Genomic DNA, 15,869 nt, shown 5'->3' with positions numbered 1-15,869 from the left:
CTCAACAAACACATTAAGGCACCGAACAATCAACAGCTGTGAGGAAGAAAAAACAGCGGCCAAGACTTGCAATCAAAACATCCAAAATGGTAGAAGGTTTGGAATTACTAATTACTCAGAAAGAAGTTCTCTATGTGTGCCCAAGGGATACAAACTTTCTTGACACGTTGTCTGAAGCAGACAATGGAAACATTTCTTAGACAACTATGGTGAAATTCCCACCATCAGAGGTTCACTTTCTTTTACCTTGAAAAGCTCTCTTACAATTAAAAAAACAACCCAATAAAATAATTACCCCCAGGAAAAAATACTTAGGACACTGAGTCAGGTTTGACTCATTCAACTTCCAGTATCAACCCTCCGTGATAACAACTGACTCACAAAGTTATGGAAAATGCTTTTTCATCAACATCATGTCTCAAACCAATATATGGAGTAAAACTAGAAGCTAAAATAGGCATCCCCCGAATGCAAAAATATTGAGCACTGAGGACGATAACTTTGTTTCTCACTCACAACATTCATCACCAACTTGGATGTTTCACTACAAGCCTAAGGAATCTTGGTATCTATCCTACAAAAACAACTCCCGTATTGCAAAACATTTCCTGTTATTACAATGATCTCTTCAGCTTCAGCACAAAAAAGCAGAAAGTAATCCATCTAAACTACATACAATCCAGAAAGCAAACACTATTTTAATTTGAAGTTCCATAAATATATTGAAAATACATCCATAACATAAAGAACTGGGAGCAGTATAACCACAAATCACATAGTAAGCATATTTGCAAATCTGCTTCTAAAAAAAGATTAGTGATTCTGAGTCCCAAGAAAACTTGCTAATTTTTACAATAGACTTATTAAGCTATTTAACATCTAAAAGTTATCTATAAATAGTTTCCGGAGTCATCTCGAATTGGGTAAAGACCAAATTTTGAGGTATTTTTTTGAGCTTGTGCCAGAACTTCCGAAAAAGGTATTAATCAGAGATCTGGCATTTCTCGTTGTTTTGGCTGCCACAGAGTTAATTTACTTCATAGCAGCTGGTATGGTGCTGTGTTTAGGAGTCAGGGTGAAAATCTGGTGATAACACACTGATTGATGTTCTAGCTGTTGCAGGGCAGTGCTTGCACAGAGCCAAGGACTTGCCAGCTTCTTACACTGCCCTGCCCGCGGGGAGGCAGGGGGTGCACCAGGAGCTGGGAGGGGACACAGCCAGGGCAGCTGGCCCACACTGGCCAAAGGATGTCCCATACCTGTGGCATTGTGCTGAATGATCAAACCTGGGGGAATTTCCTGGCACGGGGGAGTTGCCACTGTGCAGGGACTGTGTAAGCATCAGTTGGCTGGTGGTGAGGAGTTGTTGTTTGCATCAATTCCCCTCCTCGCCTCCCATTTCTTTCTTAGTTTATTCAACTGTCTTTATCTCAACTCATAAATTTTCACATTTTTTACCCTCTTCAATTCTCTCCTCCACCCCACTGAGCAGGAACAAGTGAGCTGCTGTGTGGTACTTAGCTGCCTACCAGGTTAAACCACGACAGTGTTTCATAGATAGAGTTTTGGTTGGTTGGTTGTTGTTTTTTAAATACATAACTCTACACATAGAATGCAAGAGTAGGTGGAATGCTATGAGAGGCAGGCAGGAATGCACTAAAACAACACTTATTCTTCAGTCAACACTTGAGAGCCTTCATTCTACAACCAAAAACGAGACCAATTGATGATACTGGGGTTAGAACTGAAGAAAAATGTAAAAAAAAGAAACCTCTGAAGGGTTCAGAATTCACCAGGAAAAAAAATCATATTTTGGTCCCATGTTTCATACTCAGAAGTCCACAAATCTCTACATATGAGTTTCTGCTGAATGCCCATCCAATAATATATTAAAGTTGCTAGGAAATTAAAAAAGATAAACCTATTAAAAGATAATATCCAAAGAAGAGTAAAAAGACTTCTGTAAGTGCCCCACCATGTCACTGATTTACCCCTATTTATACTTCTACATAGCACACAAAGTACTAGTTCCATGGATAAAGGAAAAAAAAAATAAAATAAAAAAATTTCTCTGTTAGCACACCTTTGAACTTCTCAATTTCCCTGGGGAATTCCAAATACCACTCCAGATCACAAGCTTCCCTGCACCACTTCACATGCCAATGAACTATTGGATACCCTAATACCAAATCTTTTAGATGGCAAGAATATGAAAAATACAGAAAAAAATGCATTTTAGAGAGTAAATCATGGGTCTTCCTTAATTATATGACCCACAGATAACTATATGTGGCTCATACAGGAGCAATAGCATTATTAAATTGCCTATAACATTTAAGCAGAAGAGCGTATCTCAAGTATTGCAGATAAAAGATTCTCCCCTTTGCTGCTTTTGGTTTGAAAATGGAATTATTTTCTGACTGGTCTTTTAATTAAAAGCAGACACGGAGACTGTATCAGTATTAACAAGCATTGCAAGTCTGCTTAGGATGATCAATAGATTGGCCCTGCAAATTACTCATTCTACAAGAAGTAATCATTTTCTGGTGCTTAGAGCAACACTGCAAATCAAGAGATATCTAACATCCATTTTCAGCACTAGAACCATCTTACTATGTTACCATGGGCAAATCACATCTTCACGCATTGCCTCTCAAGAAACTATCCTCAAATGAAGAGTTATGAAGACTTCAGTGGTAATGCTCTAACGAGATGAGATTAAATAGCTCTTTATTGCTAGTTTACATATTCCCTTCCCACTCCAAAAGAAGAACAGTTGACACTGATAAATAATCTAGGATCTAAAGTAATCTAAAGTAACACAAGGCTCCAATGATCAGCTTTCAAAGCCTTAAGCCCTGGCACAAGCTGGAAAAAATCCCTGTTCCTTGGGACTGCCAGCACAGCCAAGCAAACAAGGCACATCCTTTGACTACTAGTACAGCAGACAACAGAACAGAGTTAGGAGTTTTAACTGCTGTTTCTCTTGCTTCACTTTTTTTGGTTTCCATTTTTTACATTTGCCTGTTTTCCGTTAGGCAAGTGGTTGCGTTTCCGTGCCACGCTGCCCCTAAGTTATGTTTCACGAGTTGTTTTTTCTATAACTGTCTTGGAAAATGAGAGGTTTTTCCAGTGCTTTTGCAGTTCCCACTCTTACAAGGAGAAAGTGTTAAAAGTGTTCAAAGCCACCTCATCAGCTCTCTAGGAGCGATCAGAGGAGAACACCCTCCAAGAAACACAGAGCATGGCTTTGCAGAGAAACGTGGCTTTCCCACCTTCCCCAACCTCCCATAGGAAACGCACTCAGCACACAGAGTCCTGTGTCAAGCGAGGTTTAGCTGTAAAGCTGGCTTTAGCTATACGTAACAACCTCTGCGGGCCTGTAAGCGAAAATGAAAAAAAAAAAAAAAAAAAAAAAAAACAGGCAGCGGATCCTTCGTTGCCCAATAAGGGAAATTAACAAGCTTAGCGTTTTACAGCAACTCCGCTGTAATTATATCCGCTCAGAGCGCCTCGCCAAAGCCCGAGCCCGCTTCCTAACAGAAGGGCTGGCAATTTGGGGCTAGAAACGCAGCCCCCGGGTCCTGAAGGGCTATAGGGCTTTGTTCCGGGCCACGCTTTTCCCCCCTCTCGCTAAGGCAGCTCCCAGCAGTAACCCTGCCTGCCAGCAGCCCCTGCCAGCAGGCGGGGTCCCTCCTTCCCTCCCTCCCTCCCTCCTTCCCCAGAGCCTCGGGCCACGCCGGGCAGCGCCGCCCCCCGCTCCGAAGGATACATTTGCGAGGCGAGGGCTCCCTCCAGGCCTGGCCGCCGAAGCCGGCGCCGCCTCCCCCTCCTCCTCCTCCTCCTCCGGGCGGCCTCCCCGGCGGGTTGCCTCCCCGCTCGCCGCCCCGGCTCCTGCCCCAGCGCCAGCCGCCCCTGTAGGGCCGGCCTCGGAAGCGGAACCGGTCCAGGGCGTTGTGGCTGCGCTCCCAGAAGGAGAGCCGCGGGCCGCCCTCCGGGTGCGGGCCCGGCGGCATCCGCGGCGCCGGCAGCGGCGGCGGGTGGGAGCGGAACGAGTCCTTGGGCCGGTAGCCGCCGTGCCCGTGCAGGTGGCCCAGCTCCGGCGGCGGCTGGTGCCGGGAGCGGGGGAAGCGCCGGGCGGACGACGACAGCGAGAGGCCGCCGCGGAGGCCGGGGGGCGGCCGGCGCCTGGAGTAGGGCCTGGCGCTGCCGGCCGGGCCGCCGGGCTCGGAGCCGCCGTAGGGCCCGGCGCCGCCGCCTCCGCCGCTGCTGCTGTTGTTGTCGTCGTCGCTGATTTCGCCGTCTTCCAGCTCGCCCTCCTCCTTCGGGGACAGCCCGCTAGGATCCAGCGCCGCCGCCTCTGCGGGCGCGGCCGCCGCCTCCGCGGCCGCCATGGGGCCCCCAGGCCAACGGTGCCGGGCAGGCGGAGCGCGAGCAGCGGCGGCGGCTCCTGCGCAGCGCAGAGCAGCGCGGCCCCGCGCCTCGCCCCCGCCCCGCCCCGCCGCCGACTGCCGCCGCCCGCCCGGCGCCGCGCTCTCGCGAGACAGCGCCCGGATTGCGCAACGGCTGGGAGATCGGGGGGAGCACCCGCGCGGGGGTCTCTGGGTGATGTAGTCCTCAGCCCCGACCGGGGGTAGGGAAAGCCGATCCCGCCTCCGCTAGGAGCCAATGGGGTTCGGTCCGCCATGTTGGGGAAGGGGTTCGGGGGGGGGGGGTGGCCGCCATCTTGTGGAAGGGAAGGGCAGGGCGCTGGCTGGGCGGGTGCTGAGCGGTGTGGGCAGTGGGGGTTTCTTTCCATACCCCCGCGGGTGTCCTTGCTGCGTTGGTGGGGCTGGTGCCCGGCTTGCCCCGGGCTGTGCAGGTTTCTCCAGCAGCGGCAGGCGGTGTCCCGGCGGTGTCCCGCACCCGCCCGGGCGCCATTTGCCCGCCGGCCCTCCCAGGGCTGAGCTGCTGCTGCCTTCAGAGGTTTCAGGGAGGCTCGCCTCTTCTACCAGCCTCCACGGCAGAAGTAAAAAGCGAGCATCCCAGAGTGGAAAGCAGTTACATAAAAATTAATAAAATGGTACCACGTGTTTTTATCTGACTTCAAGATTTGAGTATTCTGGTCCAAAGTGTGCATTTCAAGGGCTTCATCTCATAGCAAGGCACTCTCAGGCAAGCAATGATTACATTCCTGGGCAGGAGGATGAGCTTTGTTTAGACTAGAACAGAATAAGACATACTGAAAGCATTCTGCTGTAGGTCAGGCAAGGTATCTGGAGCAGCGTCAGATTTCTGTGTCTGCAATCTGATCTGCTGTAGTTATAAATGTTTTGATTTCACCACATCTAGTAATGATAAGCTGCAGAAATTTCCCTCCCAGCAGACATTGGTTGGGCATCCCAGGATTTTGCATATATCTGGTTCTAGTTTACAGTTAACTTTCTTCCTAAGTGTTCTCACACACCAGAAGGATATTAGTATCAGCCTCTTTTAAGAGGGGAAGGAAAATGCTTACAAAACTAAGGTAGTGGCACAGAAGTAGCAGCTCTATGGGAAATTAACTTCATGTGGTGTTTCCACTTCATTGACTGTTGTCATATGTTTGCTCAGAGTTCATCTAAGAAGCCTGTGTGAATAAATCTTCCTAAGAAAGAAGCTTAGAGACTTATATCTAAGAAGGAATATCCAATTTCAAAATAATCATTAAGTGTACATAAGTTCTTACTGAACTCAGTTTATACCTTCAAAACACACATGAATGTAAAAAGAAGGACAAATAAGAGGAGACAGTAAGATTGAGAAAAAGAATGAATTATATTCGAATAGAAGGGATAGCTGCCCACTGATAGATAGAAATTACTTGTCTCATGAGAAGCTTTAAATCAAATCTTTCACCATGAGATATCCTGAGCAAATTATCTCAAATACCTTAAGAAATCTTTCGTTGGATGAGTTAGAAATACAAGATAAAAATGGGAGATGCTTGTATGTGGTATGAGATAAAAATCAGACATTTTACAGAAAACTAAGAGCTTTTCAAACCAGAAAGTAGACTCTAATCTTTATTTTTGATACCTATGCTGAGTTAATACTAAAAAATACATCAGCCATGTTGATACCATTCACTCACAACCATCACTCAGTGATGAGAAAACAAACGACATTTTGCAAGCGTTCAATTGTTCAATACCTATCAGTTACTAATAAAGACTTCTTTAAAATCTGGGAGATGTTAAAATGTGATTTCAGGTTTTTACATGAGATTATAATAGTGTCTGGTGGAAGAGGTGGTTCTGTGAGTTCAGTCTTTCATTAAGTACATACAAGAAGCTTTTTTTTTTTTTTTCCCTTTGGAGGAGGAGGCTTTATTTCTGGGAACATAAAATAATTGCTGCAGATAACTTCAGATGGAATACACATATTCAAGTGGAAGTTCACTTCTGGTTGTATGTTCCTAGAAAGAATTGCAATTTCTTCTATGGAACATCAATGCCCATTCCTTTATCCCCTGAGATTTACAACTGAGGAACTCCTTCATTGGCACTTGAAACTCTACACAAGCCTCTCTGTAAGGGCTCATAGAAATTAACGTCATGTTGAGGAGTAAGCAAGCAAGGTCAGAAACTTAACCGCATAGCTCATGCCCTCTTTAAGGCAAAGATGACTGTAGGCTTTTTCTGCTGAGTTTGTATTGTACTTAAAAGTAATATATCTAGGTCAACACCAAAGACCACAGTGAGTGTATAATGTGTATTTTGTCCTGTGCTGGGATAATTATTTTTCTTTAATTCTTTAAATTGTGTACACATGTAATCATGGTTGATCTAAATACAGAACTAGAAATATTCTGTAGTGTTTTTATTTCATTTCCTGTTTTAACATATGCATGTGATTTTGTTAAACAAAAATATCTTGTAGTTGGATTCCTCTCCAGATAAGAGAATTGTTTTATGGATCATGGTTGCTACAGCCAATGTCATGTTTGTGCTATTTCACAGAACAAAAGTCTGTGGTCTTTTTCTACAATGTATACAGGTATACAAATGTAGAGATGATTAAACACAACCATGTCCAATATTCTGATATTTTCACATTTTTCCTAACTACTTCCCTACATATTTAAGAGAAAATCTGAAACTGAGTTCAAATTAGTATGCTTTAAAATAATATAATCAAGTGTACCATTTCTATCAAATGTAAATACTGCCATGGGTTGCATGTCACGTGTTGGAATGAGAAGTGAAAAATATAAACCTTGCATCAACTTCACAGGAGACTTTTTTTCTGATGAGGGAAGTGAAAGTGTGCTATAGCATTTTCATCTATATGAACATGCAGTATCTGTTAAAAGCACTGTGGAAACAATTAGAGACAATATGTTATCACGTTCTGCAGTCTTTCTCAGTTCTTAATAGTCCTCAATATGAACGTTTTTAAAGTAGTATTTCCTACAGCATATACTCTGAGCAAAGGATGATGAAATTGGTTTTGGACACAAGAAGTTAGCTATTGCAACAGTAAAAGGAGCCTTTACTAAAGAACTTTTTGGATGGAGGGAATGAAGGGTCATAAGAGAATAATTATTTATTTGTACTGGTCTTGAGTGAAGATATAAGCTGTTGGAGACACCACAGGGGATAAAAATAAGTGACTCCTTTTGACCAGGAGTTTTCTTAACCTGTCCTTCATAACTGTGAGTCTGTCTGACTGAGACTGCATTTCTTTAGCTGGGAAAGAAATGATTTGTCATCTCAATTTATATGAATTCTGCATGTTACATAAGTGGTAATTTCTCAAGTGCAAATACCGCAGAATGTATCACCCCACTTCTTGTGCATTTTGACAAAACGCTTTTCAAGCAAATCACTCTTTCTGTGGTGTTATGGAATAAATATGCAGTCTATTTCGCAGGTTCAGGTCAGGCAGAAGTAGGTTATTTTTATAGCTCAGGTAGAGAGCACAGAGCACACAGAGGTTCAGCCCTCTACTGACACAAACTGACTTAAAACAAAAATACAAAAAGTTACAGCAAATACATTCTGCTTAGCTAGGGGCCTGATGTGACAGAGCGGCATCTGCACAGGAGGAGACTGTCACAGCAGCTGGAGCAATGTGTTCCTCATGATTCTGTCTGCAACCCTGGGGCATCAACCTATGTCTGTTCAGCTTCTCTCTCTTGTCAGACTGCTGTGTCCTTGACAAACTTTTAAGCCTAGGGAGGCCTGCTGCCACCTTCCCCGCTCTGAGACTTTATCCTCTCACAATCTTTAGAGATCCCCAGGGTGCTGCAGACAAGATGCAGGTGTCTTACTCGTGGCTCTTCTACTGAAGACCACCTTGCTGTCTTGTCTGTCCTTGCCTCTGGACTTAGGCATATGCCAGCATCAGCTTCTGGATTTCTCATTCTCTGTTCATTTCATGTCAAGGTACACAAATCCTATTTGCAAGTCTGGGATTACTGTGGTTACAGCAGTACCTCTGTACTTCTTAATACACTGTGTTGCCATACGGATAATTATTTGAATAAACACATACAATACAACCAGTAGTAGTAATATATATATATATATATATATATATTAACCTATAAATCCTACATTTTTTAATGTTTTCAAACCAGTTCCACTCTTTCCAATTATTGGGTTGTTTTGCTTTGGCTGCCTCTTTTTTTAATGTGTTCACTCAAATCACAAATGTTTTTGGAGTTGTCTGTCATGTAGCTAAAACAGTCTTTTCCAACTACAATATGTATTTCATCCTTATGAGCCAGCATAAAGCCAAATTTTAATCTGTTTTGATTGTACAGATGCCAGTCATCTCAGTTGTTACTTGGTAAAAATGATCTGCAGTGTTATTACCAATTTGCTTTAAGTAATAGCTAGCTTAGGTGGCTTTTGCCACCTCATGCATGGGAAGCATAATAGCCCCCAAATTTTCCTGCTGTGAAATAGCTTGCCTTTTTTGATAATATTCAGAGGGAAGAGATGTCAAATGTTAAATAGCTGGGTTTACATACCCAATATAACATGGTCCTGTGAGAGGTATAGAAGACGAGCTCAATTTACAGTTTAGTGAGTTATCAAATAACTGTCTAGTATCATTCTAAGAATTAGTAGTTTGGGTACAATTACTGTGCCCCATGTAGTATGTTGCATTTGCTTTCACGTAGTAATTGTTCTCAGGTGCATCCAGTCCCAGGTGGATGGCAGAGCTGGAGCTTCATGCTTATGTATATTGAGTCAGTTCCTATTTATTGTCATCAGGGATAATTTTGGACAAGTAATTTCTGCCCTGTGGGAATTCCAAACTTGTCTTTATACTGAACTACATGCTGTAGGATGCATGGAGACGCCTTCTTAAGAGTGGTGAGGGACACTAACACACCCAACATTGCACAACATCTAAGTCTTTACCATTGTGGTAAACTAACAGAACGGTGTTTTTATAATTCATGTGGTGTTGTAGAGACTTGACTCTTAGAGGACATGGCGCCTTTATGGGTTCCATTCTGTTGATCTTCAGTCATCTGTGTGTCACCTCCGTGTAGACCCAAGTCTCTGGGCTCCCGAGAGTGACACAGTTCAGAGGAATGTTCTATAAAGGCTTCTGTTACCTGCAAGTGAATAATCCTCACACATTTAATTAGAGCCTTCCAATAATTCCACATAACATTATTAGTCATCTGTAGCTTGGATTGATGCAGTGGTTTAGGTGGGGTGTGCAAGAACCTTATGGCTTTACCCATTGAAACATTATAAGGTGATAGTGCACATTTTTAATTCACAGGGCTCCTGAGGCCATAGTAAAGCATCTGCCTATTTAAGGCCAGTTTCTTCACAAATTTTGGATAGTCTAGTTAAATGAAAAAATTCCTCTTTTCAACAGGTCCACAGTGTAAATGCTGTTGGAACCATAAGGCTTTACAGACCATCCGGGCAACTTCTCCTGTGAAATTAGTCCCTCAGTTACTGTGTAGTCTGAGGGGCACTTTGAACTGAGGAGTTCTCAAGAGTTTTTTGGTGACGGTAGCATCTGCATGTCTGCAGAGGTAGGCCTCTACCCATCATGAGAACATTTATGATTACAAGACAGTATTTGTAGTTACAGCATTTGGACATCTGTATAAAATCCACTTACAAATTCACAACGGGTCTCTGTGGTTTTGGGTGTGCTGCCCTTTTGGTTTGAACAACTTGCCTAATGCTGTAGACCAAACGAACAGGACTAGTGCTGCAGTACGGTTATGTGCTACTGGAGAAATGTGGAGCAAACCAATCTTGTTGTACTACTGTAATTAACCCCCTTTTGCCAGGGTGAGCCAGCGCATGGGTCACACCAGCAAGGGAAGGGAAGGGAACCTGAGGTGCAGCCAGCAGCTGTCCTGGGAAGGCCAAAAGGAACTGAGGTGTAACAGGCACCCTGGCCCCGCCAGCATGCATTTTCATCTCCTGAGGGCAGGTCCTGTAAAATAGATGGTTTTGAAAGAAAAGCAGGTGGTGATGAGGCTGGTGAGAACAGGTTCAGGAGCCTGCAGGCCAGAAGGGCCTGCTCTCCTGGCTGGTTGATCAGTTAAGGCATTCTCTTGTGTGATATCATCATAAGGAGAAACACAAGTTTAGCATTGTACTATTACTGAAAGAGAGGGCTTGTGGCAGACCTTCAGCATAGCAGCTGTTTGGAACAGGAGCACCAGATGACATTAAGCAGCTGCACTGTTCTCAAAGCTACCCACAATCATGCACAACCCCAGAGGTGTATCAGGAACCAGTGTAAGGGGTGGCTGATTGCCCTTGTGCATGAGGTGCGAGTCAGAGCAGCAAGATCAGCAACTTGTGCCAAAGAGATGGTTGGCAATAATAAATAAGCTTCTAGACCATTGGTAGAAGTGCAGACAGCACACCCTGCAGCTAGATGCCCAGAGGAGCCAGGAGGACAGGACCCGTCTAGAAAAAGGATAACGTGTGGGTTCTGTAGGGGAACACCTCTGAGATCAGGGTGTCCGGAGTTGTTCTGTCATAGCAAAACAGTCATGTGGGTCTCCAACTGAAGGGGCAGGACAGCAAAGAAGAGAAATGCTGGCTGCTAACGGGAGTAGGTTTTGTTCTCAATTAATTGTGAGTTGGAAATATGCTGGGCTTTCCCTTCTAAAAGGAGGGATGTAACAGGGTGAGGTACAGTAAGAATTAAGAGATGATGCAGGACCAGAATATCAGTTGTTTTTTTTTCTCAATCAAAAAAATCAATCAAAAAAAGCAGCAGATTTTTTCAATTAAAAAAAAGCAGCAGAAGCAACTATTTTCTTTTTCTTTTTTTTTTTTTTCTTTTCATACCATTCATACATTTTCTTCTTTTTTTTTCTCTCTCTTTCTTTTTTTTTTTCTTTTCATACCAGCTGAAAAAGGCATCCCATTGGACCTGCTGCACCAGGCTGCCTGAGAATTTATACTGTTAAATGTGCCAACAAAAAGGAGCTAAATTTTCAAAAATATATTCACAATAAATTATAATACAAAAAGAAGTGTGCATGTTACTTTCCAGTTGCTAGCTGTGAAAAGTGTAGGAACTACACTCCTGGAAAATTGAATTTATATGCAAATAGGTACAACATGAACCTCAGTGCCAGGACAATGTTTTCAGCTTTATTTGCAGCACTTTACTGTTACTCTTCAGCCTAATCTGAAATATGTAGGAAAAATAAATGATTTGAATTGCTTTGTCTAGCTCTGAAAACCTTTTTTTTATCTTCAGGAAAGCTCAGAACTTTCACTTGGCAGGATACATCTTTAACAATGCAAGAAAACAGAAGACAGTAATGATATTTCCAAAGTACAGAAGGCTCCATACTGCTAAATAAGTGGGCTTGGGTCCAGTTCCTGGCCTCAAAGGCAACTGGTGCTCAAGACTAGCCCGGTCTCTAGGGGACCTCCTAGAAACAGCTGGTCAGAGCAGTCCAACTACTCCTGGAGAATAAATTTGCAATTAAGCAGTGTGGGTTACAGAGAGGTCAAGTGCTTGAGCTGCTCCCAAGTCCTGTTTATTTATTTAGCAGTATACATTTATCATCAAGACCTTCTGTCTTAATTAATTGTCTTAATTAATGGACAAAGAAAAATTTTTCTACCAATTGGTTCAGTTCACCTAATGTTAACTGACTACACAGGGGGCACACACAGCACTTCCTTGCATTAATTAATAGGAAGAGAGTGGCTTCTCTAGGGTCAACGTAACTTTTATATATACAACATGAGTGTCCTAAGATCCTAAGACACTGAGTCAGTGAACATCATAACATTAACCATTTCTGCAAAAGTTATAGTACCTTAACTCAGTCAGCAGGTACTATTGGCCTGTTGACTGTACAGAGCACTTTTCATTACTAGTTACATCTAGGAGCTAGGATCTGAGCATTGTCCAGTGAAACCGTAAAGTCAGTTTTCAGGAAAAAAAAGAAAAAATCAAAAGCTCTTCTGTGTGGTAGTGCTGACTTTCAATTCCTCAATTGCAAGAGGAAGCACTTTTTGTCAAAAGCTTTTGACAAAATATCTTTTGAGTTTGAAATTTTTGGAAAAAAAAAAAAAAAGTTTTTTACACAAATACTTAGTTCGAAAAGACTGGGACAGCTCCAGCTTACAACTAATCAGTAGCTGATGTAAAAGAAATCAAACATATAAAATAAATTGTAGGTAGCTAAACAGACTCACACTTGGGAGGTTCATAAAAGCAGGATGGATGTCTCAAGACAGAAGAATGCAAAATATATTTAAAAAATCATGACACATTCTACTAAAATAATCAAGGATGTTAAAAATATTCACTTTGTGTTGTCTTCAGGTTTCTTCTGAGATTTTGTTTCCATTGAAGTAGTTTTCCGTTCTGCATTCATGTTATCCAGCGTCTATGGCATCAAGAAAAAATACCAAATGTAGGAAGACTTGAAATACAGGAAGCCATGAGATAACCTCTAGTTGTTATGGTGATGTCCTAGACTTCCAAAACCTGAAATATCTCAGAGGTATGTGGAAAAGCAGAGCACCATCTTTTGTTTATCTTTGTTATGACAATGCTAGGGAGTATATGCAGACTCCTTTAGCAAATTAAGAATGCACTGTGGAGGTATGGGGGATGTTAGTCAAAAATACAACCTTTTCTGAGATAAAAACAATGGAAATGATACCTTGGAGTGTTTCGTGCACTGATAGGGCACCCTGCAACTTCAATACCAATTTATGACACTGGGTGGATCTCTGAAGTCAGAACAAGAAAAGAAATCCCTTAATTATTGCTGTCTTGGTGTGAGAGCAGTGGGTTGGGCTCCACCCTTTCTGTTAGCTTGATTTCTCCACTTCCGATCTGCTTCATGGCTGGGTGAGTTGCTGTGGTATCACTTTGCTGTTTGTGACTGAAAGAACGTGGACGAATTATCACAGCAAAGAAGCTGAATGGGCAGTTGAATATTGCTTCTGATAAGACTTGTTGAAAATATTGAAAATCTTTTTTTTTTTTTTTTTTTTTTTTTTGTCATAGGACTTGAATTCATCTTGCTTTTGAAACATTTGTGCTATGCAACTTCTGCAGAATCTGAACTGAGCAGAAGTATTGAAAGGTAAGGGATATTTCTGCTTAACTTTTTAACTCATTATTACAACCCTTTTAGGCAAAACTTTTGCTCCTTACTCTACAGTTTTTGTTTTATTTTCAGGAATTCTTTGCATTTCTTACATAATTGTACAATTCCTAAAGTGAAAAAGTCTTCAGATCCAGCAGTGGTTAAAGTTGGATGTGCAAGTGTTTGTCCTGGGTGAACCAGCACTAAAATTCTGCACTGACAAAATCAAAAGGATTGTACTTGCATGAGTATTTAGTGACAGAAAACTTGTTCATTATTAAAGAGCGTATCTTCTGAAATGCAGCTTGTTGCCTCAGAGAACCTGCTGCTTTTGTCGATCTGCAAAACGTAGCTGAATCTGTATTGCACCTAACAAATGTGTTATCCTCCTGTATGTCTGTCTAAATAAATAATATGTATCTGGTTTAACAGAAAACTCTGAACTGTCCAGGTACAATGCAACAAATAATTCTTCATATGTACTGTAATAAGTACATATTTACTATGTACTTATTACAGTATGTAGGTCTTCTGTGTTCCAAGACCACATTAATTCCAGGCTTTTACAATAACTGAGATGCATGGAAGGCTTCATAATGCTATGTGTTTTAATCCAGGTACACCCCAAAGGTAGATAATCCCCTCAAGAACTGTCTAGTTCCTTTGGTAGTTAGAGAGGTAAAAGTTGAAGCACAATTATCGTGGATTTTATTGAAGAATCCAAAGACCGTGGTTAGGGTTCAAAGCATCTTTTACAAATGTTTAATAAAACACTCAATAAATATAATGTTTCATTGCATATGAAAGAACTGGCAGATCATCTGGTTTCATGTTTTTCTTGATTCAGTTTCCCATGTTATTCCCCTCCCTTAAACTTTGGCAGAATGTAATGTTTGTGAAGCTTTTTTAACCTCTTCTGACTTAACTGCTATAAAAATGCAAAGTGTGTGTTACTAATTCAGAAACAGAACACCCTCAGTACTTGAGCTGTATCTTCATAATTGATGTTCCAGCTTCTCGGTCGTGGTATAACATTCAGCCATAATCTTATATACTACCATTGCCTTCATACCATAAGTCATTCCATTTAAAATTCAGTTTGCTTTTGATACTAAATTTTCTGCTAACTCATGCTTTTAGAAACCTGAAACAGTGAAATAAAGTTGCTTTGAAATTGATTTAAGAGGCATTTTGCATGCTTCACTAGATCTTATATAATGGATTATAAATTTAAATGAAGGATATATAACTGCAAAAAAAGAGTTTTGAAAGCTATTTTTTGTATTTCCCTAGTCAGACCTGAATTTTGTACATAAACAATAATCTCTGTTGTGCCTCTAATGTTAATAAACTGAAACAAATAAAAATGAAGACTACCTTCAATAATGTGAGAAGCGGTGACTACCTTTTATTTTTATCACAACTACCAGTAGCACATCAGTATTCATTAGATAATTCAACTGAAATGAACTTCCTTACCACCGGAAATATCAATTGTATCACTTTCATCCATGCATCTAAAATCAGTGCAAACTGTCATGGCTTAGGCAGGTGAAGCAAGATGTACTATCAGGGACAGTGCCTTAGTCATCTGTGCTTCTCTGTTATGTGTCTTTACCAGCTCAGTGAAAGCTGGCTTTGTAGCCTACAGCAGGTCTGTCCAGTGATTATGATATACTAGTACTAGTGTAATTCATACCCTGGTTTAAAGAAGATGTGTCTACAAGGTAAGGGTAACCCAAACCCGAGGCATTTTGTGATTTACCACTCTGAAAAAAATATCACTAATAAAAAATAACATTTTCTATATTTATTTCTCAGGAGCAATTAAAAAAAATGGAAATTTAATATGGAACAAGCAGCAAAAAAAAAAAAAAAAAAAAAGAAAGAAAATAAATCCATTTAACTAGGGCTTGAGAGCCAATTTCTCCTTTAATAAAGCAGCAATTCTCACTGCAAGCTTGCTTTTAAAATAGTAATTAGTGAGAAACCACATCAGCCTGATGGTGTTAGCAGCATCTGCCTTGAGGTTTTGCGTCAGATCTGCACACTGTGTAACGCATCTTCACTGCCTCGAAGGGCATTGCACCATTCATTGCACAGCCACAAAGCCTTCATCCCAGAGTTTATGTAAGGCTCTGGTTTGTTATGAAAGCATCCTGCCCCCCTTCACACGGAAAAGGCAGAGAAGTGGAGCCTCTCGCTTAGAGCAATTGAAATGATGTTGGAAAAGAGACGAGTAGGAGGCGGTACAAGTCATGCCCTGACTAGAGACCTGGTA

General features: G+C 41.9%; 2 protein-coding genes across 4 annotated transcripts in view; one reads left to right on the top strand and one right to left on the bottom strand.

Annotated features, from left to right (window-relative positions):
- ZFC3H1 (zinc finger C3H1-type containing) overlaps window positions 1-4,504 on the bottom strand; it is a 38,827-nt gene extending 34,323 nt beyond the window's left edge. The window contains exon 1 of one of the 2 annotated variants that reach the window (XM_084500616.1): window positions 3,773-4,504. In XM_084500616.1, coding sequence (XP_084356742.1) covers window positions 3,773-4,394 — 622 coding nt within the window. In that variant the 5' untranslated portion in view covers window positions 4,395-4,504. The remainder of the gene's footprint in view (window positions 1-3,772) is intronic. The other variant, XM_084500617.1, reaches the window with a different exon arrangement.
- Window positions 4,505-9,896: 5,392 nt separating this feature from the next.
- Window positions 9,897-15,869, top strand: part of TMEM19 (transmembrane protein 19) — a 28,556-nt gene continuing 22,583 nt past the window's right edge. Inside the window, exons 1-3 of one of the 2 annotated variants that reach the window (XM_084500823.1) lie at window positions 9,897-10,030; window positions 12,814-12,994; window positions 13,507-13,585. The gene's annotated coding sequence lies outside the window, so the exon portion shown is untranslated. Of the gene's footprint in view, window positions 10,031-12,813; window positions 12,995-13,315; window positions 13,348-13,506; window positions 13,586-15,869 lie in introns of those variants that run through there. The other variant, XM_084500824.1, reaches the window with a different exon arrangement.

The sequence above is a fragment of the Aythya ferina genome (assembly GCF_964211825.1).
Source record: "Aythya ferina genome assembly, chromosome: 1".
Lineage (NCBI taxonomy): Eukaryota > Metazoa > Chordata > Aves > Anseriformes > Anatidae > Aythya > Aythya ferina.
The sequence above is the reverse complement of the archived record's forward strand: the minus strand, read 5'-3'. Positions and strand labels throughout refer to the sequence as shown.